General features: G+C 36.2%; 2 protein-coding genes across 2 annotated transcripts; one reads left to right on the top strand and one right to left on the bottom strand.

Annotated features, from left to right (window-relative positions):
• The first annotated feature begins 2,309 nt into the window (after nucleotides 1–2,309).
• LOC136223347 (pentatricopeptide repeat-containing protein At1g11290, chloroplastic) lies at nucleotides 2,310–4,799 on the top strand. The gene has a single exon (XM_066011282.1). The coding sequence runs from the start codon at nucleotides 2,331–2,333 to the stop codon at nucleotides 4,794–4,796; it is 2,466 nt and encodes an 821-aa protein (XP_065867354.1). The 5' UTR covers nucleotides 2,310–2,330; the 3' UTR covers nucleotides 4,797–4,799.
• Nucleotides 4,800–4,855: 56 nt separating this feature from the next.
• On the bottom strand, nucleotides 4,856–10,103 carry LOC136223348 (uncharacterized). The gene is made up of 3 exons (XM_066011283.1): nucleotides 9,897–10,103; nucleotides 5,858–6,214; nucleotides 4,856–5,636 (listed from the first exon to the last, which is right to left on the bottom strand). The coding sequence occupies exons 2-3, from the start codon at nucleotides 6,209–6,211 to the stop codon at nucleotides 5,082–5,084; spliced, it is 909 nt and encodes a 302-aa protein (XP_065867355.1). The 5' UTR covers nucleotides 6,212–6,214; nucleotides 9,897–10,103; the 3' UTR covers nucleotides 4,856–5,081.
• Nucleotides 10,104–26,473: the final 16,370 nt, after the last annotated feature.

The raw sequence follows: 26,473 nt of genomic DNA, 5'->3' as shown, positions 1-26,473 counted from the left end.
AGCTCGGCCAATAGCCTCCGATCTGACACACTTCCAACTTCTAAATAATTTAACCACCTCATCTGCTTTAGCTCCACTGATCTTAGTTTCCAGTAAAGCAAAACAAGACGGGATGAACTGCTTAATTAAATCCTTTACATGGATCCGGGTCGCCTTGCTTGCCGCTCCTCTAACATTATTCATCTCAGATACTTGAGGAACTTGAACCTGAGAACAATCCTGGAACACTTCTTTGGACTCAAACAGAGGGTTAACTGCCTCCACATTATTTCGTCCAGTATCTGCAGGTTCTAAGTCCGGCATGCCCAACTCTACTTGATCATTAGTAGGACCAGGGTCTTGATCTTCATCCACGGGAAGAACCCCAAACCTAGATCCTGAACATAACTCCAAAGGGCCGCCGGGTAGCAGCACATTTCTTTGGACTAGACATCTCATTCCTTCCATAATCATTTTGGAGCAGGAGCTGATCATTAATAATGTCAGGAGGAAGATTGTGGGCCACAGGAGCACGCGTCCTTCATCTCCCAGACCGCTTAGCAACCATCCAAGGGCCGAAATTGCTCACATCCCCTTGGATACCCTCTTCCCTAGCCTTGACAGCTTCAACTAAATCCTCGCTTACCTTCTTCTTTTTAAGGCAACCCTCATAAGTATAACCAAACATCCCACATTCATAACAGATATTATGGATCCCTTCATACTCAATATAGTAGATTGTATGTTGTAAACAGAATTTAGACAAAAGGGGTTTTGCTAGGTCAATATCAATACAAACTCTAGCAAACTTGCCTCTTTCAGCTCCAATAGTAGTTTTATCCACATGGTGGACTTTACCAACAAGCCCTGCAATTTTCTTTAGAAAAATTTCATTATAATACTCAATCGGGAGACTCGGGAATCTCACCCAAGTCAAAATCCTATTATTAACCGAACAATCCCTTGGATTAAAGTTAGGAACCCAAGGCCTTAGAGATAATATAGGCCCCCCCATTAATAACAACTTCATAATCTTCAGCCAGTGTAAACTTAATCACATAATAGTCATTTTCCAAGTCAGAGATACTGACTTTACATTTTTTAGCCCACTGAGCACGGATTTTCTGAGCAAAATAATTAAATCCAATTCTTTTTCCTAGGACAGTCATTATTAAATACAATTTCCATTTAGAACGAAGGGATCGTTTATCAGCCGAGGACAAACGAATCACAGGACACAATGGATCGTCTTGTTCCTCATCCTTCACATCCGAATCTGACAAAATTCCCTCCAAGTCTTCATCCTCCATTCCTCCGTTAAAGGATGTCTCCTCTTCCACTACACCCATGACTGTGTCCTTCCAAGACAATTTCAAATTGCCCGGGCGTTGCTCCGAACTATTTTCAGAAAAGCCACCGTCAACCATCTCTCCCCTAACCCCCATATCAGAAACACCACGGGGAACCAAGAGGTCACCCACGGTAGCCGCCTGATCCTTACAAAAAACCTCACCTGACCGGCCGGACAACCCGACCCCGCCCCCTTCTCCAGATCCGCCACTCCCGCAATCGGTTTTCCCATCCCTAGCCGACACCAACCCTCATGCTGTCTCTATCCCATAAGGCACCGAACCCGTCGCGCCCTCCATTCCTCCCCCCTGAACCGATCCAAAAGGTGCCGCCATCGGGGGACCGCCGCCTGATCTCGTAAGATCACGATGCTCGCCATCGTACACCGCCATACGCCCGTCGATCGCTTCAGATCTAGCCTCTCCCGCTAGAGCGCCGCGTGCCCCTTCCGCCATCAACCCCGTTCGCGCCAGTTCAGCAAAAAAGAACAGTCTTAGTGTTTAATGATGTGACACATTAACTTATTCATTTTGCTAACCTGAAACAATTAAATATTATCTTTTGATGACGTGATATGTTAACTAAAAATAATATGTGAAACGCGGTGTAAAACACATTTCTCTTTTGCTAAAAACAAAAATATGTTGTAACCAAAAAAAATATTTTTGTATTTATAAATAGATGAATTTTATTAGACATCAAAAATATAATTTTTCTTCAAAAAAAAATATAATTTTGTATTATATTCCTACAAAAAGATTAGTAATATTTTAAAAATGATTATCGTTCTTAATATTTTTTAAATTATTAGAATATATCTGAAATTTAGAGAGATGATATATATATTTTTTTTGTATTTAGCTGAAATTAATTGAACCAATTAAGTTAAAAAAAAATCTATATGTTAATTTCTTTTTCTTTTTCTTTTTCCAGATAAATATTTAAAAAAAAAAAATCATTCAAGTGAGGGAAGCGAATTACACTGTGAAAACACACTACAGATGAGCTCGCAGATTCTGCCCTTCGCCGGAACACCACCTCCGTCGTCACCGCCACTATCTCCTTCACGGCTTAACTACGGAACACGACCTTCTACCATTCACACACTAACCCAAAGAAACCACATCCCAGCAAACATATACAAGCATCCATCTGCCATTCTTTTAGAGCTCTGTACTTCCCCAAAAGAACTCCGCCAAATACTTCCTCTTGTAATTAAAAACGGTTTCTACAATGAAGAGCTATTCCAAACCAAGCTCGTTAGCCTTTTCTGCAACTACGGTAGCTTATCCGAAGCTGCTCGTGTTTTCGAACCTATTGATGATAAAATTGATGCTCTATATCACACTATGCTTAAAGGTTATGCAAGGAATTCATCTTTAGATGATGCTTTGTCCTTTTTTTGTCGAATGAGGCGTGATAATGTTGAGCCTGTTGTATATAATTTTACTTATTTGTTGAAATTATGCGGTGATAATTCGGATCTTAGGAGAGGTAAGGAGATTCATGGGCAATTGACAACGAGTGGATTCTCTTTGAATTTATTCGCCATGACTGGGGTTGTTAATATGTATGCTAAATGTAGGCAAATTGATGATGCGTATAAGATGTTTGATAAAATGCCTGAACGAGATTTGGCTTGTTGGAATACGATTATTTCTGGTTACGCCCAAAATGGATTGGCGAAGATGGCATTAGGGATTGTTCCAATGATATTCGAGAGAGGGCATAGGCCGGATTTCATAACAGTTGTTTCAATTTTGCCTGCTGTTGCAGATATGAAGTTACTGAGAATTGGGAAGGCGATTCATGGGTATGTTATCAGAGCTGGGTTTGAGTCAATTTTAAATGTAGCAACTGCTCTGATGGATATGTATTCGAAATGCGAATCTTTAGGGACTGCAAGAGTGATTTTCGAGGGGATGAGTCGAAAATCTGTTGTGACATGGAATTCAATGATTGATGGTTGTGTACAAAATGGAGATCCTGAGAAAGCAATGGAGCTGTTTCAGAAAATGATGGATGAAGGAATTCAACCAACTGATGTTACTTTGATGCAGATTTTACACGCCTGTGCGGATTTGGGTGATCTCGAGCAAGGGAAGTTTGTTCATAAGCTAGTTGATGAACTGAGACTTGATTCAGATGTTTCTGTGACGAATTCATTGATTTCTATGTACTCGAAATGCAAGAGGGTTGATATTGCGGCGAATCTGTTTAAAAACCTGCAGAACAAGACACTCGTGTCTTGGAATGCTATGATACTAGGTTATGCGCAGAATGGGTGCGTAAATGAAGCATTGCATCTGTTTTCCGAGATGCAATCTCGAAACTTGAAACCGGATACGTTCACGGTGGTGAGTGTGATTCCTGCTCTCGCGGAGTTATCGGTTCCGCGTCAAGCAAAGTGGATTCATGGATTTGTTATGAGGAGGGTTTTAGATAAGAATGTATTTGTGATGACTGCTCTTGTTGACATGTATGCCAAATGTGGAGCTATTCACACTGCGAGAAAACTCTTCGACGGAATGAGCGAACAACATGTGATAACGTGGAATGCTATGATAGATGCCTACGGGACGCATGGGCTTGGGAAAGAATCTGTTGAACTTTTTGAGGAAATGCAAAGGGGAAGAACGGTCAAGCCAAATGATGTTACGTTTCTGTGTGTTCTATCAGCTTGCAGCCACTCCGGTTTGGTGGAAGAAGGGTTGCGGTACTTTGCTAGTATGAAGAAGGATTATGGTTTAGAGCCCATAATGGACCATTATGGAGCCATGGTTGACCTTCTTGGTCGGGCTGGCCGGCTCGATGAGGCTTGGAATTTAATTCAGAAGATGCCTGTTGAACCGGGGATCAGTGTTTATGGAGCGATGCTTGGTGCTTGTAAAATCCACAAGAATGTTGACCTAGGGGAGAAGGCAGCAAACAAACTCTTTCAATTGAACCCGGACGAGGGCGGATATCATGTATTGCTCGCAAACATATACGCCACTGCTTCGATGTGGGATAAAGTAGCAGAAGTGAGAAATGCAATGCAGAAGAAAGGGCTTCAGAAAACTCCTGGCTGCAGTTTAGTCGAATTAAGAAACGAGGTTCACAGTTTCTATTCTGGTAGCACAAGCCATCCACAATCGAAAAGAATTTACGCTTTCCTTGAGACTCTAGTCGACAGGATGAAAGCTGCCGGTTATGTGCCGGACACAAATTCAATCCATGATGTGGAAGATGATGTTAAGGAACAATTGCTGAATACTCATAGTGAGAAATTGGCTATTGCTTTCGGACTTCTGAATACACGCTCAGGTACTACGATACACATTAGGAAGAATCTAAGAGTTTGTGGCGATTGTCATAGCGCGACGAAGTATATTTCACTAGTTACCGGACGGGAAATCATTGTACGGGATATGCATAGGTTTCACCACTTCAAGAATGGAGTCTGTTCATGTGGAGATTATTGGTGAATTTGGTATTTATAACATTTTGCTATAAATAAAATTGGAAGGCCAAAATCTGAGCTCTGTAAAAGGATAAAAGCAAGAATTTGATCTTACACAAATGGCTAGCTTCACCTTAAAAGTAACAGTGGGGAGGCTGGTAAATGTCTCTACAATGGCAACCTCTACCCGTAAATTTTCGATCTAGGATCGTCTAGTATCTGTACATTCAACTCGACAATGTCAATTGCAGTTTAATCTATAACATCCATGAAACAATCCTCACAATTTAGCAAACTATTTACCATTGTCTCACTTCCACCACCAAAACTGTCGAAACAAATAAATCTTCCGCATTCGAGTGTCGTAAGTCATAAAGGCTCTGGCTTTAATCGGGTCAGCATTGAGATATTCAAAAGCATACATTTGTTTAGCTTCTTCTAAGCCGTCAATCTCCATAACTGCGTCTAACAATTCGGAAGCATTGATAGCAGTTTTGCTATGCTCCATTGCATCCGCCAAACGCCGAATGCTTGATGCCACAGCCAACATTGCATCCTGAAGTGCTTCTGATCCACGGGGACGTTTTGGAAGTTGTCTCATGGGTTGGATCAAAGGAGGGTCCTGACTACCATCCGGCATATGATCTGGTGTTCCGGTATATGATTCTGTTCCATCAGTCTCACTTACATCTTCTGAACTTGGAGAAAGAAATGAAGGAGAATCTTCTTCGAAATTTCTCGTTAGATGACCTCCATCTTTCATCTTAGCCCACCGGCTAGGTGCTTGGTAATTTCCACAAACAATTTTTAGTTCATCGTACATCTCAATCTGCTTACCTCGAATCCCTTTTGCATCAGGGTGTGCCTGTTCATAATGAACGTTTGAGATTCATACATCGTGAACAAAGTGGCATACAACAACAACAACAACAACAACAACAAAGCCTTAGTCCCGAAATGATTCGGGGTCGGCTAACATGAACCATCATATAAAACCGTGAAATCAAGTCGTGTCAGCGACACAAAGTGGCATAGAAAGGCGAAAAACATCTACCCAAATAAATAGGTCGATAAATAAAGACTAACCGCTATGTATCTCTTCCAGAGCTCATCACTCTCACACTCGATCATCTTCGTATTGGGATTCCACCTGAATCCGTCTTGACTGAGCATATCCCTTATCACCTTGTACCTTTTCTTTATAGTCTTAAGACGATTAACGACTTTTTGATTATTTAAGTTTAAAGTAAAGCGAGAGTTCACAGCAATACAAGCAGCAGTATATGCATTCTCATTGAAACATTTGTCGATCTTGTTTCCGTTTCTAGCCTGAATAGCAAGAGTTTCAATAAGACACTTGTCCATAGCAATAGACCAAACAACATTCCTTCCTTTATGCTTCATCTCCCTTCTCTGTGCTTGCAAGTCATAATGGTCCATTTACTGATGCAACAACAACAAAAAAGACTTAGTCCCGAAATGCAACCAAAAAAAAAACAAATTACTTCATATAATTAGTATACGTGCTGAATCGGAGTTAAACTACTGAACAAATCATGGAAGCCAGTTCATGATTTCTACTTGAATATTACTACGTGCGAGTCGCAATTCTGAACAAATTACATTCAACACATCTAACATAAAAAGATATTTGTATTGTATTCCTTGGATAGCAACAGAAAATATGTGATACTGATTCTGGGTTTCTGAACACGAAATAATCATTACAAAAGCAACTAAAGGACACCCCAGGAATGAAAAATAATAGGTAAAAAGAACACGACACCACAGCCCTCGAAACGTAAGCCAATCAATTCTTAGGTTCAAATGATTAATTCTGACTCCGAATAATGATTAATGGTGTCTTAGCTAAGATTCATCACTGGAACCTTAGTAATAATGACACAAAACAAAGGGAAGGTACGTCGACAGCTTAAGCAATGAGTTAAATAACCAATATCAGTGATACCAATAAAAAAAAAAAAAGGGCAGCCCGGTCGCACTACGCGTCCCCGCTGAGCGAGGGTCCGGGGAGGGGTCCCACCACAAGCGTGTACTGGGGGCAAGCCTTCCCCTGCTAATTCTTGTAAATGTATTTCTTTTTCTCGGGGAATCAAATTAATGAGTCACACTATGAAACTTTGGGAGCGAGTGATTGAACAAAGGCTAAGGAGGACGGTGAAGATCTCGAAAAACCAGTTTGGCTTTATGCCGGGAAGATCAACTATGGAAGCCATCCATCTAATGAGACAATTAATGGAGCACTATCGAAATAAGAAGAAAGACTTGCATATGGTTTTCATTGACTTGGAGAAAGCATATGATAAGGTACCAAGGGAAGTACTTTGGTGGGCCTTGACAAGGAAAGGCATTTCGCGGAAATATATTGACATCATAAAGGACATGTATGAGGGAGTATGCACGAGTGTACGTACTAGTGTTGGGAAGACTGAAGAGTTTCCTATTACGATTGGAGTGCATCAAGGTTCCGCACTAAGCTCATTTCTTTTTGCCATCGTTATGGATGAACTAACAAGTTCACTTCAAGATGGTATACCATGGTGCATTCTGTTTGCAGATGATATTGTGTTGGTTGATGAGACGAAAGAAGGAGTGGAGATGAAGTTGGAACTATGGAGGCAAACTCTAGAATCTAGAGGCTTTAAGTTGAGTCGAAGTAAGACAGAATATTTGGAGTGTAAGTTTAGCGGCCGTAGGAGTAGGGAGGTAGGGGCAATCACCCTAGATGGGAGAGTTGTTCAGGCCTCGGATTGCTTCCGGTATTTAGGATCTATTATCCAAACGGATGGAGAAGTAGATGGAGATGTTGCTCATAGGATTAAAGCTGGTTGGTCGAAGTGGAAGAGTGCTACGGGTTTCCTTTGTGATCCCGGCATGCCTAATAGATTGAAGGGAAAATTCTACCGGACGGCAATTAGACCAGCATTGTTATATGGTACGGAGTGTTGGGCAGTGAAACACTGCCACATCCATAAGATGTCGGTAGCGGAGATGCGTATGTTGAGATGGATGTGTGGTCACACGAGAAAGGACCGGGTGCGTAATGAAATAATTAGGACAAAAGTAGGGGTCACATCTATTGAGAATAAAATGAGAGAAAACCGACTAAGGTGGTTTGGCCATGTGAGACGTAGAGCGCTTGATGCGTCGGTTAGGAGAACCGAAGAGTGGCAAAGGGATGTAGTGGTGAGGGGTAGGGGAAGACCTAAGCAAACTTGGAGGAGGGTGATCGAGAGTGATATGAGTTTATTGGGAATTGAGGAAAATATGGTAGTGGATAGGACGGAGTGGAGGGAGCGAATCTGTGTCGCTGACACGACTTGATTTTCACGGTTTTATATGATGGTTCATGTTAGCCGACCCCGAATCATTTCGGGACTAAGGCTTTGTTGTTGTTGTTGTTGTATTTCTTTTTCTCCTTGAGTTTTCGACAAGTCTATCAGTGTACCACGGTCACACGATACCAACACATGGCAAGTAATAATTCCAGCAGATAACAAATGAAAAATGAGCACAAAAATGAGCATGTATCGAATTCCAAACTCCTCAGACAAAGGATATTACTCCAATCAACAACTTATGCACAGATTTGATCATACCACAAACTTGCCAATGTGAACAAGATCAAAGTACTGCTGATTTAAGCTTTTACTTTCCAGAAGGTTCTATTTTCTACAAATTTTAAATTTGACAAAACAAATAAGAAATCAAGTTTCATAGAAAAGTTGATTTCCCTTCACACATGCAGCAATTTATTGAATTAGCTTTCTTTACTTTCCACCTAAAAGAAAATCTTGCTTTTAGTTGTCTACTCAAATAAAGCTTTATGCGTTCTCTTCCCCATTTCAATATAGAATAAATCATAATAATAAGAACATAAAAATGCAATCACAATTCTAAAAAAAGGAAAAAAAAATAGCCTCTTTAGTAAGCAAAATAATGGGTAAAATGCATATACGGTCATTAAAGTTTGGGGTATATTTCGCAAAGGACACTAAACTTTATTCTCTTTCAATAAAATCATTGAACTTTACATTTGATTTCAGTAATGTCATTCCAGCTAATTTGTGTACAAAACCTCGCCCGAATGTTGACGAGGCACAAAAATAGTTGATTATATGCCAACTAAGTGTCACACTGGACATGTTTGACTTTCAAGGCTGATGTGGCAGATATTTAGCAACCGCATGTATGCCACATGCCACATCATAAGCCACAAAAAAAAACAATATGTTTGTCCGACATGACACTTAGTTGGGCTATAGTCAATTGTCTTTTGCGTCATGTCAATATTTAGGTACGTTGTTCTAAGCCAATTACCCGGAATAGCTTTATTGAAATCAAATTTGAAGTCCAATGATATTGTGAAACATACGTCATACTTCTGTGACCGTCGGTGCGCTTTACCAGCAAAATACTCCATGTCTAAAATTCAGGTGATCAAGTGATTTTAGTAACTAAAATTATTAAACTTTGCCTGCGGAAACGAACTGAAATTAGAAGTTTAAGAACCAAGATGTCTAAACCTAAGGAAACTTTTTACATTTTTTCCATTTTCAATTCAATTAAGATTGATCTGCTCTCAAGTACCAAAACAATAGACATAATTAGGAATACAAAGCTCACATCTAGGGGTGTCAAAACGGATGCGATCTCTATACTCCATATAATTATATGTGATATAAGTGCAATAAAAATGATAATCATTGATTCATATCAAACGGATCTTGTTAATACATAATCATTGATTCATATAAAAAGGATAGTGCCAATCGCATTATTGTGTCAGAAATTGACAGCTCTATTCACACTCACTGAAGTGACTTCTAGTTTTCACTAAATGAGAACAATATAAAAACAAAGAATGCTCAAGAAGATCCAAACATTGTATCAAGCAAGTTAATATGTAATCATGTGATATGATTAAGAGCAAACTGAAGTAAACAACTAGAACAGATAAAAGAACTAAGCTCTAAGCTTCAAAGATAATCACCAATCAGTAAACAAATGATCAAAATCACCCAACAATAACTGCAGATATACAAAGCAATCCTCAATAAAACCTCATTCTAGATTGAATTGTGAGCTACAGAGAGAGAGATACCTGGGTGAAATGAGAGAGAAAAAGGAAGAGGCTATCAGATCGGCGACCGGAGGATCGCCGGAGGAAGGATCTAGCCGCTAAGATGATTAGAGACGTAAACTGCTAAGACTTCATTTAGGAATTCGGACAATACCTAGGGTTTTCTTTTTCTCGAGAAAAGAAAATAAGGAATAAAATTTTCCCGAGCTGTGGCACTTTCTCGAAAACCAAACGCGTGGAGAGAAAAGTTCAAATCTTTTCCAGTTTTGCTAAGATGCATGATGGTCCAGAGGTTAGAGTTGAAAGACCTATCAAAAGCAGCCACCTGTCTCAGATCTTAACATACTTCCGGTTATTCACTGTCACATTGCCTCATACATGATTCCTTTCACAGACCTATTAAAAAAAATTAATGTAATTATCAAAAAAAAAATTAATGTATTGTACTTATGATTAGTTAACATTTACCTTGTGATTTACAGGTAAAAAAAACATAATTAAGCTCGTAGATTTTGTTATGAATCGGACTTTTATTAACTTTTCTAACTTTTCTATTGAGCTTAGACGACAAGCGCGGTTAAGAAATTCAATATTGTGGATACTTTTACTTCTATATGGACAAATTAAAAAAAAAAATTGATCTTATCCTATCTTACTAAAATATGAAGGGGTCTGTTAGTTGAATCCTAACCCTTTTTTTAAAATGGAGGGCTAAGATTCAAAGAGGTTCAACTCGTTAGGTGGTGTAGGCCGAAAGATGGGGTGCTTAAGTTGAACATGGATGGCTCCTGTCTCAACAATGGAAAGATCGCGGCTGGAGGCGTGCTCAGGGACGCGGGAGGTGCCTGGTTGTCTGGATTCATCCATAACTTGGGTTTGGGCTCATCCTTTTTAGCGGAACTTTGGGGTATTCTTTCTGGAGTCAAGCTTGCCAGAAAGCTGGGTATTAAAAGGCTTGCTGTGGAGTCTGATAATATGGAGGCTATTAGTATGATCTCTAATAATCATGCTTTTTGCCTTAGTAGCCAGAACCTTATCAAAGCAATAAGAAGTCTTAGCTCCTCCTTTGAGTCCTTAGAGTTCAGCCACATCTACAGAGAACAAAATCGAATTGCGGATCGCTTGGCGGCGGCTGGGCACGAGGGGATGTTAGGTGTTTCCACCCTTTCTGATCCTCCTATCTATCTTTCTTCTCTCCTTTTAGAGGACAGAGTTGGGGTTAGATTTCCTAGGCTGATCCCAGGTTAGCTTTTGTCTCGGTGTTGGTTTGTTTTCTTTCCTGTTTCTACCAAAAAAAAAAAAATATTTTGTTATTTAAATTAGGGTATTGCTATTCACCGCATCCAAATTCCGGTCCACCGCCCCCTCTTGACCATATTGCCCTTCTCATTTTATTTCATCCAAAACCTTAAAAGCTCTCTCTCCCTTTCTCTCCTGAGCAAAAATCCCGGATTTTACAAAAATGGACCCAAGCATTCCCGAAGATAATGATTTCGAACACGAGGTAATATTACGATTCTTAAATACGTGTTTGATTAATTTTTAATTTTTTTTTTTCGGTTTTTGCTTGAACGGGTAGAGCGTACTCCCGTTCCGTAGGCCGAACGGATGAACTACCCGTTCGGCCTAGGGAACGGGCAGTATGCGCCACCCGTTCCACCGATGGAACGGGTGGTATGCGCTGCCCGTTTCCACCCATGGTGAAACGGGCAGGCTGCCCGTTCAGGCAAAAAATGGGGAGAAATTGCCCCGAACTATTTTTTTTTTAATTTTTAATGTACATTATGATAACCTATTATGCATTTTTTGTATATTCAGGTACCGAGGATTTGAGAGAATTTGAATTTTAGCTCGGTTTTTTGAAAATCCGAAGAATGTAGAGAGGATTTGAGAGAATTTGAATTTTTTGTTAGAAAAAGTGAGGAGGATAAATATGTCAAAAATGGACGATGGACTGGAATTTGGGTGCGGTATATAGCAGCCCACTTTAAATTATTAATATATTTTTTTATAATTTATTTTCTTTCTTCTTTTGCCTATACAGTAAAACCTCTATAAATGCATATCTTTGGGACTGAAAAAAAATATTCATTAAGCGAGATTATTTATTTATCGATAAATGAATAAATTATTCATTTATCGATAAATGAATAAATTATTCATTTATCGATAAATATTCATTAAATATGTAATTATCTTGTTTAGGAAATATATTATTTGATTGATTTGTAATTATCACATTAGCATAATTACAAATCAATCAAATAATTGCAAGATTCGTTCAGAAGATGCTAATATTCCTGAACCAGAAGTTGGTCAATTAGATGAAGATATCCAATGATTAAGTGATATCATTTCTAATTTATGCTATAGAAATGTGATGGATGTCAAACATCTTTTGAACTATCCTAGCGAGAATGATGCAGTTATGAAATCGTTTACAGACGAAGAAATTATCCAGTCAATAATGAACAATGATGATGGAAATGATCCAGAGCCAGATGATAGTTGTGTTGTCGCAAATGTATCGTCAAAAGAGGCCTTTCAAGCAATGATCACCTTAAACAACAACTTGCTACAACATGAGCAAAATATACCAGAAGTTATGTTTGCACTACAAAAAGTTAAGAATGGTGTTCATTTTGGTTTAGGTGGAAAGAAAAAACAATCAACTATAGATGTATTTTTTTTTTAAGAAGAAATGACTTCTAGTTGATTGATTAAAAGGTTTTGGTATATATATATATATATTGTATGTAATTTAATAATTATTACTTTATATTTTCATTGGGCCTTTAAGGATTTAAATATTTTTTATTACTTAATGCATTTAGCGAGGTTATTACTTTAGTCCATTGGTCCAAGTCGGGACCGGAAGAATTTATTATATAATCGAGGTTATTACTTTATCGAATATTCATTTATCGAGGTTTAACTGTAGTCGTCATGTACCTCTTTTTTCTTTTTTATTTTTCATTTTCCTTTCTCCCCTAAACGATTCTCTGTCTTTAATCATGCAATTAAAATCAACTAGTTCTATATTGAGCTAATTACTAATCTAACCCATTTGAATGGGTCCATTAACATATTTGATTCACTTTCTTCCTCAAACTCTTAACGTCTTCTTCGTCATCCCAAATCGACGAAAGCGGCATTACTGCCAAGTATTGAAAGAGAAAAGACGGTGGTTTATAGAGAGAGTGAGAAGAGATTATGTTTGTAGAGAGAGCAAAGACGAGAGTTGTCGTATTTGTGACGAAATTTGTCATATCCGTGACAAAATTACTCCTATCGCAGCTGCGACAGCACAGATGCAACAACAATGGAGGAAAATGGAGAAAATCGAAACAATACACTACAAATAAATCAAACAATTATAATATATCTTTTAAACAATCCTGCTCAAAATCTTGAGAATTCATATCTTGCTCATTAGAGAAAGAAATCGCAGAAGAGAACATTTATTCAACTTCGTGTAATTATAGCAATAACTAAAAAAATTATACATATTATATTTATTAAAATATTGAATTTATAGTTACTTTTATTATTTATTTTAATAAATTTTAATTTTAATTAATATTTAAATAAAACAAAAAAAATCATCACCGAGATCTTCGTTCCGTGAGAATTAATTATCACAGAACGATTCCGCCTCACATTCTTTATAACTCTAATCATAGAGCTTTATTATCCATGGATTCTAGGTAAATAATTTATTAGTCTCCACATTTTTACGTAACACACTGTTTAGTCATTTGATTTTGAAAAACACATTATAAGATTCATATGTTTTGCCAATATTAACCATTTGATCCTTTTATCTATTTTTTTTAGATTTTTAACCGAACATATCTTAGCTTTAGGACAGTAATAGTACAATACAAAATGACAATGTTACTCTGTTATTTCATGTCTATCTGTTTATGCCAAATATAACGGTTAAAAATCTAAAAAAAAATAGACAAAAGGACCAAAGGGTTAATATTCACAAAAAATATGAATCTTATAATGTGTTTTTCAAAATAGATGGACTAAACAGTGTGTTAAGTAAAAAGTATGAGACTAATAAATTATTTACCCTAAATTCGATTACCTGGTGATCAAATTGAAATTATTTTAGCAAAAGTTACATAAAATTTTATCTATGTGAAGAAATATGATTTTCTTTAAGAAAAAACAATAATAAAATCTAACTCTAACCGTCAAACATATGGCTATTAAAAAAAAAAAGGTTAAGAGAAAGGAAGGTTAGAATGTTAGATTTTAGATAAAAAATAATAATAATATAATTAGTCGGTCCAACATATTAGAAAATTTAGATTTTAGCTTCAGAATGTTATGTCTCCTTTTGACTTATAAATAAGGAGACACATGATTCCCAATCAATAAAAAACTCTATCCATATATATATAAATAAAAGAAACTCCACCTAAAAATAATTTGATTTTTTTTTTTGAAAAAAAAATGGCTAAATTATAGGCAATATTTTGAATGTGTCAATTTTGGTCATTTTATCCCCCTAAACTTATGGGGCGACCTATTTGCCCCTTTAACTATTTAAAAGTGGTATTAGCAACTTCATTTTTTCATTATAACAGAAACAATGTGAAGTTTCAACATCAGTACAAGTGTTCATGGAAGTATTGGAACCATCCTGCAAATATGTAGACAATTTAGAAGGAGTTAATGCGACTTTTACAAGAAAAATTGTGTATTGTCTCTACAACCCTTTTTATTATGACATTGGTGCTTACAATGAGAACACGTCATGATTGTTTTCGTTATAATGAAGATAGGAGGATGCTAAGACCACTTTTAAATAGTTGATGGGGCAAATAGGTCGTCTTGTAAATTCATGAAGCAAAATGACCAAAATTGACAAATTCAGGGGGCTTTGTATGATTTAGGCCAAAAAAAATTTGAAATTTTAAAAATTCGATAATTTGTATGATTACTGTTTTCGAGACTCGTCAAGCACTCTGACAGTGAATCGTCAAAATCTTTAATTTAAACGATAACGTTCAACAAGCAATCCAACTTTATTCTTATCTTATGGAATTGGGAATATTTTAACCAAATTCTATCTAAATAGCAAGGTTGTAAACCACGTCAGGTGATAGTCCGGCAGATACACCCCTCAATGATTACTCGGGAATTAATCGGATTTGTATTTTTTATCTGTTAATCAACAAAATTGTTATATAAATTCAATTAAATTATATGATTATACTATCTAAAAATAATAATATAAAATTATTTAATATAGTAAAACATATATATTTGTACCATATATTTTAAAAAATGTACAAACATCAATATTTTAACAATAATATCATTGAAACAACTCAAAAATAAATTATAATAAAATAAAAAATAAATTAACAATAAAAACGTTTTTGCTTATTATCACTTAGACGCCACCTAGGCGGTCTAGCGAAACTTAAGCGGTTGAAAATCATTTAGGAGCCAAAAAAACGTTCAGAGGAACTAATCTAAAAAAATTAGAACAGATTCATAATTTCCAACATCTATCTAGACGGTATTGTTTTTTAACACTGCTAAATATCACAAAACTTATTTATTTATATTTTAAATATTGCTCTATGATCGTCTTCAATGGCGTCACAATTTTGATTTTTTTATATAATTTATAAACTTCAAAATCAAATATAAAATTCTTTGAAGCTTTCTTATACTAATATAAAAATCTATTTAATCTTGGATGAGTCAAGTAACAAATAGCTTTTTAAGGTTTAATCTATTGAATTTGATATTTACCAAAAAAAAAAAAAAAATCTACGGGGTGTTTGTTAGAAGAGATATATAAAGTGGGATATGGATAAAAAAACATGAGATAAGTTATCCCGTGTTTGTTTGGGAGATAGAAGAGTGAGACGGATGAGGGATAAGCTTTTTATCCCTCAAATCTTATACCCAGAAGGGGGGTGGTATAAAGAGGTGGGATAAGCTCTTGCGATTTTAATATGATGGAAAAGTCCATCTTATCCCTGATAGCTCCCATTTGTATAGGGTTTTTAGACCTTTTTTAGTTCGTTTTTGCTTTATTTCCTTTCAGTTTTGTTATTGTTTTGTTAGCTTTTAGTTAAAATAAGTAATTTCTAGTATTCATGGCGCTTTTTGTGTTTTCAGGTGTTTTTAGGCCTATTTGAGCATTCCCGAACCAGACCCGAGCCTTTTGGAGCAATTCCGGACAATTCAGGGACCGTCGGAGCACTTTTGGGATTCATCAGGGACCATTAGAGCGGATTCAGAAGCTCAGGGACCAAAACGGAGAAAACCCAGCTCTTTTGCACCATCTGGATGCCTGTCTCGTCGAGACAGAGGCCTGTCTCGCCGAGACACTATGTTGTCTCGAACGAGACAGCCACTGGTCTCGACGAGACAGCTACTGTCTCGACGAGACGAGGCGGGAGAGGCACAAAAACGCCTCTCCCCTGCTGGAATCTCGAATTTAAGCCTGTGGAATACCTATTTTAGCACAGGAAATGACCTCTTTACCCCCGGAGACCTAGGTTATCTGCCTACGACTATAAATAGGCAGCTTAACTCAGTTCTTCGGGGGGATTGAAAAAGTTTTTATTTCCAGCAAACTTTACATTCTATTTCAACATTTTAGTTTCAAACAGTTTGTAGTTTTAGATTTATTTCTTTGAAGAACAGCTCAAAGGGTGGAGGATCTACCTTGTTTACATTGTAATCAGACGAATGAGTTTTAGAATCTCTTTCTCCTTCCCTTAATCTTTATTACATTTATTCAAGAATGCTATCGTTTATCCTCAATTGCATGTTTAATATGATTGGTTTGTCTATGAACTAATCCCCATCCAATCTAGGATGGGGATGAAATTGGTTGAATGATTATGAATGTTTAGGGTTTAGGGTTTAAGGAATTAGCTTTTGATTCGATCAGTTTATGCATGCTTTATACCTAGATGATGTTAGGAACATGATTTATGCTAGAATGAGCATTGATAATGATCAACTAGCATGTTTATGTATATAATGTGCCTAATGCCTGTGACCCTGACATTAAATAGATTATAGATAGATGAAATCCTGACCACGGAATCGTCTACACCGAATTTGCATTAACATGACTTCTCTAGAGACCACTAGGATAAATGTAGAAAAGAATTTTGAACTTTTCTTTCATGCCACCACCACATATTAGTGTTTGTTTGTCGGAAAAGATTGACTCTTTCTTGTCTAATTGGGGGATAGATAAGAAGATCTTCTTAATTACGTTGGATAATGCTAGTGCCAATGATGTTTGTGTTGACATGTTAAGAACTCAATTGACTTTAAGGGATGCCCTTTTGTGTGATGGTGATTTTTTCCACATTCGTTGTTGTGCCCATATTCTGAATTTGATTGTACAAGATGGGTTAAAAAAAATTGATTCTGCAATTCAGAAAGTTCGGGATAGTGTCAAGTATGTGAGAGGTTCACAAGTTAGGAAGCAAAAGTTTTTTGAGTGTGTTTCTAACTGCAATCTTGATTCTAAGAAGGGTTTGAGACAAGATGTGCCTACTAGATGGAACTCGACTTTTATTATGCTTGATAATGCCCTTTATTTTCGTCGTGCATTTATGCTTATGACTGATAGTGATGTGAGCTATAAGAGTTGTCCAGATAGGGATGATTGGGATAAGTTGGAGAAATAAGTGAGTTTTTGTCACATTTCTATGACCTTACTCTTGTATTTTTATGGACTAAATATCCAACTGCAAACTTGTACCTTCCTGGAGTTTTTACCATTTATGTGACTTTGATGCAAGAGTTGAAGAGTGATGATAGATACAAAAAAAGAAATGGCTAATCGAATGTTTGAAAAGTTCAACAAGTATTGGAAAGCTTTTAGTGACATATTAGCAATTGCGGTTATCCTATATCCATGTTACAAGTTCACTTTTGTTGAGTGGTGTTACAAAGAAGTGTATGATAATGATGGGGCTTATGAGACAATGCATTTGAAAAACAAGTTGTACACTCTCTTCAATTGCTATTCAAAAGAAAATGTGACATCAAAGAGCAACTCACAAGCATCATTACTGCAGAGAAGTCATAATCAAGAAGTGCGGGAAAAGCTTCTTTTTATGAAGCAAAAAAATGTTTTGAAGGTAATTTTTATTAGCCTTGTATTCCTTAATATATGTTTATGAAATTTTTATTAGCCTTGTATTCTTTAATATATGTTGCTGAAATGTTGTTCTTTTTTATAGAATTTTTTTGACAATAAGGAGGCTGCTGAACAAAGATCGCAATTGGATCAATATTTGGATGAGCCAAGACTAGAAATTAATGATTTGGATGTGTTGTCCTATTGGAAGGCCAATTCGTTTCGCTATCCTGAAATTGCAGCAATGGCTTGTGATGTGTTAGCCATTCCGGTCTCTACTGTTGCATCAGAAAGTGCTTTTAGTATAGGAGGAAGAGTGTTAGATCAATACCGGAGTTCCCTAAAACATGACACAGTTGAGGCCTTGATTTATACACGAGATTGGTTATTCGGTGACCTAGGTAATATTTAGTAACATGTCTTTGTCCATTTTCAGTTTGATATGCAATTTTTTGATATTTTTCGCTTCTTATAATAATTTTCAGAATTGAGCAAAGATGAACTTTTTGAAGATACTATGGAGATGGATGATACAATTGATAATGTTTCCGCTGCAGTGGCTTCTGGTTCAAGTGCAATTCAATTAGATTGAAATATCTACTTGAATTTTCTATTTACTGGATGTTAAAACCGTAAACCCTTAATATCCTTACTTTGAATTTGATGAATGTTTTGGATTTAGTTTGATGAATTTGATGGATATTTTACAATGTTTGTAGTAGATGTTTTATGAAAAATTTGGAGACTTTTATATTGATTGTTATATGAGTTTTATGATTCTTCAGCAGGTCGGATCGTGTCAGCAGGTCGGGTCGTGTCGTGTCAAACAAGTTGAGTTGTGTCAAATTAATATGTTTATCTATTTTTCATATAAAATTCGTGTCGTGTCGTGTTATCCGTGTCAAGAGCATGTCGTGTTCGAGTTTCAGATATTGACACGAAAATGTTTTCGTGTCGTGTTCGTGTTCGGGTTTTTTGACACTAACCCGAAAATGACACGACACAAACACGACACGAACACGAAAATTGCCACCTCTACCTAACAGTCCACAATATATCAAGCATGCTTAATTTAAGTGCATCAACATCCTGTTCAACATAAACACTGCCACCAATATATTTCAAACTACCTTCATCAATCACTGTCATACCACCATGATGTAATCTTATAATAAGATCTCTCATTGCAACAAGATTACTGAAAAGTACATAACACATGGGACGCGCAATAAGAGTCCAATATGGAAAAGAGAAACACAGTACAATAAGATTCTCTATTTATCACTATATTTTGAAAAAAGTGTTATATACAATAAAATAATAGCGTTTGCACATGCTTACATAGATGACAACTAAGAAAGTGAACTAAACCCAATTATTGACAAATTAAAATAATAGAGTGAACTAAACCCAATTAAAAACTCTAACCTGAATGTATAAATTGGTTCTGAATCAAATCTTCAGTAATCGAAATCAATTCTTCAATTATCAAAACCAAATCTTCAAGTCTTAAATCTTCAATTCTAGACCACTGATTAAATAACTCGTTTTCGAAGGAAGAAATGAAGATTAGGAAATGGAAATTAAGTCTGAAGATTATGAAATGGAGATTGCGAACTCAAGCTTACGTCTGGAAATGAAGTTCATTGAAACGGCCATTATAGGAAATGGAGATTAAGTCTGAAGATTATGATATGAAGATTACGAACAGAAGCTTACGTCTGCAAATGGAGATCATTGAAACAGCATTTAGGAAATGGAGATTATGTCCTGGAATTGTGATTACGAACTGAAGAATTCGAATTAGGAACTGAAGAGTCCGTTGCAATTATATGGATAATTAAGTCTTTTCATTTTCTTTGTTAAGGGTTTTCCAGACATTTTATTCAAAATGTTGTCGTTTCGTTTCTTTCCCAACTAGGATGACACATGTCATGCGCGTGATACACATGGACAACAGTTTATCTCGGCAGTCAAAAATATGGGACCAATAGTAGTATTTTTTTGGAGTTTATGGGGTCAAAGGTTGTCCCGTGAGGTGAGGGGATTAAATGACCAAAAATGACAACTTCAAAGGACTGGGTATGCATTAAGCCTAGATTCTATTACCTGGTGATCAAATTGAAATTATTTAGCAAAATGTATATAAATTTTATCGATGTGAAGAAATATGATTTTCTTTAAGAAAAAAATTAATAAAATCTAACTCTAACCGTCAAACATATGGCTATATATATATATAAAAAGAAAAGTTAAGAGAAAGGAAGGTTAGAATGTTAGATTTTAGATAAAAAAAATAATCATATAATTAGTCGGTCCAATATATTAGAAAATTTAGATGTTAGCTTCAGAATGTTGATGTTATGTCTCCTTTTGACTTATAATTTATAAATAAGGAGACAAATGATTCCCCATCAATAAACAACTCTATCCATATATATATATATATATATATATATATATAAATAAAAGAAACTCCACCTAATATAAACAGATTCTTTTCAAAAATAATTTGATTTTTTTTTTTGGGTAATTAATTTATTAGTCCCTATATTTTGATAAAACACACTGTTTAGTCCCTATATTTTCAAAAACACATAGTAAAGTCCCTAACGTTTTTCTCAGTGAACTGTTTAGTCCCTAACGTTTTTCTCAGTGAACTGTTTAGTCCCTGCCGTTAGACTCTCATGAAGATTCTGTTAGTCAATTTGGATTTGCGTTCTTCTTTTCCTTTATTTTCATTTCCTTTAAACTCTAATGCATCTGAAATCAATTTTGAATGTTCTTTTTCTTGATTTTCTTCTTAATCGTTCAAATTCGTAAGCATTGTATCGGTTCTTTTTCTTATTCTCCATACAAATAGCTTCTTCTTCTAAATTGGATTTCCTCTTCTGAAGTTTGAAGGTAAATAGTAAAGGGTAATTTCGTCATTTCTGAAGTCATAAACGGTAAAAAATCTAACAAACAGACGGAAGGACTAAACAGTTCACTGAGAAAAAAGTTAGGGACCTTACCATGTGTTTTTGAAAATACAGGGACTAAACAGTATGTTTTGTCAAAATATAGGGACTAATAAATTAATTACCCTTTTTTTTTTGAAAGAAAAAGGCCTAAATTATACGCAACACCTTGAACTTATCAATTTTGGTCATTTTATCCCCTAAATTTATGGAACGACCTATTTGCCCCCTCAACTATTTAAAAACGGTATTAACAACCTCATTTTTCCATTATAACGGAAAAAAGATGAAGTTTCAATATCAGTATAAATGTTCATGGAAATATTGGAACCATCCTGCAAATATATAGACGATTTAGAAGGAGTTAAAACTATATGCGACTTTTACAAGAAAAATTGTGTATTGTATTGTCTATACTAACCTGATTTGCAGCTTGTTTTAGTAGTGTACAACCATTTTTATTATGACATTGGTGCTTACAATGAAAACACGTCATGATTGTTTTCGTTGTAATGAAAATAGGAGGATGCTAAGACCACTTTTAAATAGTTGATGGAGCAAATAGGTCATCTTGTAAATTCATGGAGCAAAATGACCAAAATTGACAAATTCAGGGGGTTGTGTATGATTTAGGCCAAAGAAAAATAATTTAAAATTTTAAAAATTTGATAATTTGTATGATTACTGTTTTCGAGACTCATCAAGCACTCTGAAGTGAATCGTCAAAATCTTTAATTTAAACGATAATGTTCAACAAGTAATCCAACTTTATTCTTATCTTATGGAATTGGGAATATTTTAACCAAATTCAATCTAAATAGTAAGGTTGTAAAAGACGTTAGGCGATAGTCTGACAGATACACCCTTCAATGATTACTCGGGAATTAATCGGATTTGTATTTTTTATTTGTTAATCAACAAAATTGTTATATAAATTCAATTAAACTATGTACTATACTATCTAAAAATAATACTATAAAGTTATTTAATATAGTAAAATACATATATTTGTATCATATATTTTTAAAAATGTACAAACATCAACATTCTAACAATAATAGCATTGAAACAATTCAAGAATAAATTATAATAAAACAAAAAATAAATTAACAATAAAAACGTTTTTGCCTATTATCACTTAGGCGCCACCTAGGCGGTCTAGCAAAATCTGAGCGGTTGAAAATCATTTAGGAGCCAAAAAACGTTCAGAGTATCGAATCTAAAAACGTTAGGACAGATTCATAATTTCGAACATCTAGACGGTCTTGTTTTTTAACACCGCTAAATATCACAAAACTTATTTATTTATATTTGGCAAAAAGCATAATTAAATCCCTGTACTTTACCTGTTTTAAGGATTAAGCCTCTTATCATTTATTTTTCCATATTGAACCCTTGATCATTGATTATATTATGGATTAGGTTTTTATCTTTTTTGTCGAGTTTGGACTGCTTACTATCATGTAATCGATTGAAGTAAAAGCTCGAACTGATAGTTAAGGCTCAATCATATATCTTATATTAATCTCTGACACTTTTATATATATATATATATATATATATATATATATATATATATATATATATAAATAAAAGAAACTCCACCATAAACAGATTCTTTTCAAAAATAATTTGATTTTTTTTTGAAAGAAAAACGCCTAAATTATACGCAACACCTTGAATTTGTCAATTTTGGTCATTTTATCACCTAAACTTATGGAACGATCTATTTGCCCCCTCAACTATTTAAAAGTGGTATTAGCAATCCCATTTTTTCATTATAACGGAAACAAGATGAAGTTTCAACATCAGTACAAATGGTCAAATCCATAACAAAATCAAATCAGAGATTTAATATGAAAAAATAATTGATGATGGGCTTCAAGGATCTAATTATATTTTTTGCCTTTATATTTTAAATATTGCTCTATGATCGTTTTCAATGATCTCAAAATTTTGATTTTTTTTATATAATTTATAAATTTCAAAATCAAATATAAAAATCTTTGAAGCTTTCTTATACTAATATAAAAATCTATTTAATCTTTGATGATTAATGTAACAAATAGTTTTCTAATAAGTCTAGATGTAATTTGATATTAAGATTTATGTCAACATTCTGTTAATATAAATAAATTTAACTTTTAACTTTTTTATTTTTTATTTTTTTTATTTTGGAGATCATTTACTTTCTTAAGTGATTTTAAACTTTGTAAAAAGATAAATTATATCTGCAACTCCTGAATTTTGATTTTACTTTTCTTATGACCTATAAACTTTAAAACCCAATGTAAAAACTTCTGAATTGTCATTTTTTTTGAACACAAACGAATCAATGAATTAATGAGCCGTAAATTGGCAAGAATGTAATACACTTGGTGAGATAAAACTCGGTAAAGAATTAAAGAATACCGGACAAGTATTAAAACGGGCCGACTTTGCAATAGCATGAGCCACCTCGTTAGCTTGTCGCCTAATCCATTTGACTGAGAATGCGTCGTTCGAACTTAGAATACTCTTGCAACATGAGATGAGGTCCCCAAATTCTGAATCATCCCTCGATTCGATCTGAATCGCGTCAATAACCCGTTTAGCGTCAGTTTCAAAAATCACCTCCCTCAGTTGCTTCTCCTGAACCCACAGCATCGCCCTCAACAGAGCCTCCGCCTCCACCTCCTGTACCAACGGACAGCCCTGTATTTTTTCATTTCGACCCGCCATAAATCTGCCGTCTGCAGATCGAATAACAGCCCCGACCCCTGTGAAAACATCAGCATAGAAAACCGCAGCATCTACACAACAAGAAACCTGGTTATGCAAAGGTTTATGCCACATACTGCAATTCTGCGACTTCCCACGCTGAACTGATGTATTTTTCAACAAATGGGCTCGATTCCAATCCTCCAGCGTCACCTTTGCTCTTAAGCAGATCCCCTCAACCGACGCCCTTTTGTGATTCCATAAGCACTAATTTCGCTCCCTCCACAAACTCCAGAGAAGCATTAGAAATTCTTCACCTTGTAGTTTGTTAAGACTATTAAGAACCAGATGAAACCAGTCCGAGATACTTTCCGCGCCATCCGCTTTTTCCTGAATCCGTCTCCAAAGACCCCGATTCCTCCAAATCCGTTGCACACATCCACACTCGATAAATGTGTGCCATTCGTCTTCCCAATTGCCATCACAAATCACACAGTACGGATCCAGCGGCACCCCTCTTTTTTGCAAATTAACCCGAACCGGTAAGCAATTCCGAGCCAGCTGCCAACAAAAATATCTGACCTTATGTGGGACATCCGCACTCCAAACTCGCTTCCATAGTCCCTCAACGTGATGTCTATCACTACCCTCAAGGTCAATAGCCACCCGATAAGCACTTTTAACCGTGTACCGACCAGATGGGTGAGCAAGCCAAATCAACTTATCGGGACCAGCCGCCCGACTTGTTGGAATTTTTTGCATTTCTTGGATATCCCGCTCTTGGAACAGTTCAGTAAGTAATTCAATATCCCACTCCTTAGAATTAGGAATAAACAGATCACAAACCTTCAATTGTTCCAGCCCTACCAGCATTGGTGTTCGAATAAATCCATCTGCCTCATCCCTTAACCATTTATCCTTCCAAACATTAATTGAGAGACCATTGCCTATCTTCCACCTCACGCCCTCTTTAATGATCAATTGAGAACTCCAAATACTTCGCCAAATAAAACTAGGTGAGTGACCTAATGAGGCACTCAAGAAATCCCCTCTTGGGTAGTATTTAGCTTTGTAGATTCGACTAACAAGCGAAGTAGTGTCGGTAAACAACCGCCACCCTTGTTTTCCCAACATAGCAAGATTGAAGGCAGTGAAGTTACGAAAGCTGAGCCCCCCAAACTGCTTAGGAGCACATAACCTCTCCCATTTCATCCAGTTTAACCCCTTCTCACCCGATTTTTTATTACCCCACCAGAAGGAGTTTAGCATTTTCTGTAGCTCATCACTTGTTGAGATAGGAAGCAAGAAAACACTCATGAAATAGATAGGCATTGCCTGCCCGGCAGCTCTGATTAAGGTAGCCTTCCCTGCTTTGGAAATGCCTTTTCCTCTCCAATTTTGTAACCGCTGCCACAATTTATCTCTGAAGTGGGAAAAAATAGCTTTTTTAGATCTCCCTACTAGTGAGGGCAGCCCCAGATACCTCCCCGTATTGAGTGGATTCGACACTCCAAAAATACTAGACAAACCCGTAGCCAGATCTGGTGCTACATTCCTACTGAACATGATTCCCGATTTTCTGAAATTAATAGCTTGCCCAGATGCTTTCTCAAATTCTTCTAATAGCAACTTAACCTCCCTTACCTCCTCAATATTCGCTCCACAAAACAGAAATGCATCATCGGCAAATAACAGATGCGACACAGTCGGCGCCCCTCTAACAATATGACATCCATGAATTCGATTCTGACCTTCCCTATCTTTTAGCAAAGCAGACAGCCCCTCCATACAAATTAGAAAAATATAGGGAGATAAAGGATCCCCTTGTCTTAAACCCTTTTTAGGTACGATAGGGCCAACTAACTGATCATTAACTTTAACCATATATTCCACCGTAGACACACAAAGCATAATCGTACTGACCCATTTCTCATCAAACCCCATTTTCAACTTCATACCTCTAAGGTAATTCCAATCAATCCTATCATATGCCTTACTCATATCCAATTTCAACGCAACATTTCCTTTCTTTTTCGCCACATTACTATTCATGCTATGAATTACCTCAAAAGCAATAAGCACATTGTCATGAATAGATCTTCCTTTAATGAAAGCAGATTGATTCTCAGATATAATAGAAGGCAAAACCTCCTTCAGTCTATTTGCAAGAACTTTAGATATGATCTTAAAAATGACATTACACAACGCAATTGGGCGAAGTTCAGTCATATCCGCGGGATTTTCACATTTAGGAATCAAAGTGATGATAGTACTGTTGAGTTCAAGAGGGAAAATACCTTTTTCGATCCAACCCGCTCCAGCTTTAAAGATATCCTCACCCAAAATGTGCCAAAAGTGCTGATAAAATCCCGGGTTAAAACCGTCCGGACCGGCTGCCTTATCAGGGTGCATTGCGAATAAAGCATCTCTGAACTCTTTCTTTGTGAACGGTTGTAGCAGCAAATCATTCTCCACCCCCGAGATACAAGTCTGAACTTTGTCAACCACCGGCCCCCATTCACTACGACTTTCCGAAAATAGCTGCTCGAAATAATCTTTAGCAATCTGACCCATTTCATCAATGTTTGTAGACCAATCACCACCAAGTTTGCGAAGCCGATTGATCCTATTGTTTTTCCGCCGACCAGTAGCAAAAGAATGATAGAATCTGGTGTTTCTATCTCCTTCATGAAGCCAAATTAGCTTAGATCTCTGCCTCCAATAGTCTTCCTCCTGCACCAGCAATTTAACCAATTCCATACGAGCAATTTCGTACCTTACTGCATCATCCGGAT

Source organism: Euphorbia lathyris, chromosome 3, assembly GCF_963576675.1.
Source record: "Euphorbia lathyris chromosome 3, ddEupLath1.1, whole genome shotgun sequence".
In the NCBI taxonomy this organism is placed as follows: Eukaryota; Viridiplantae; Streptophyta; class Magnoliopsida; order Malpighiales; family Euphorbiaceae; genus Euphorbia; species Euphorbia lathyris.
This window is presented reverse-complemented; position numbering and strand designations above follow the sequence as displayed.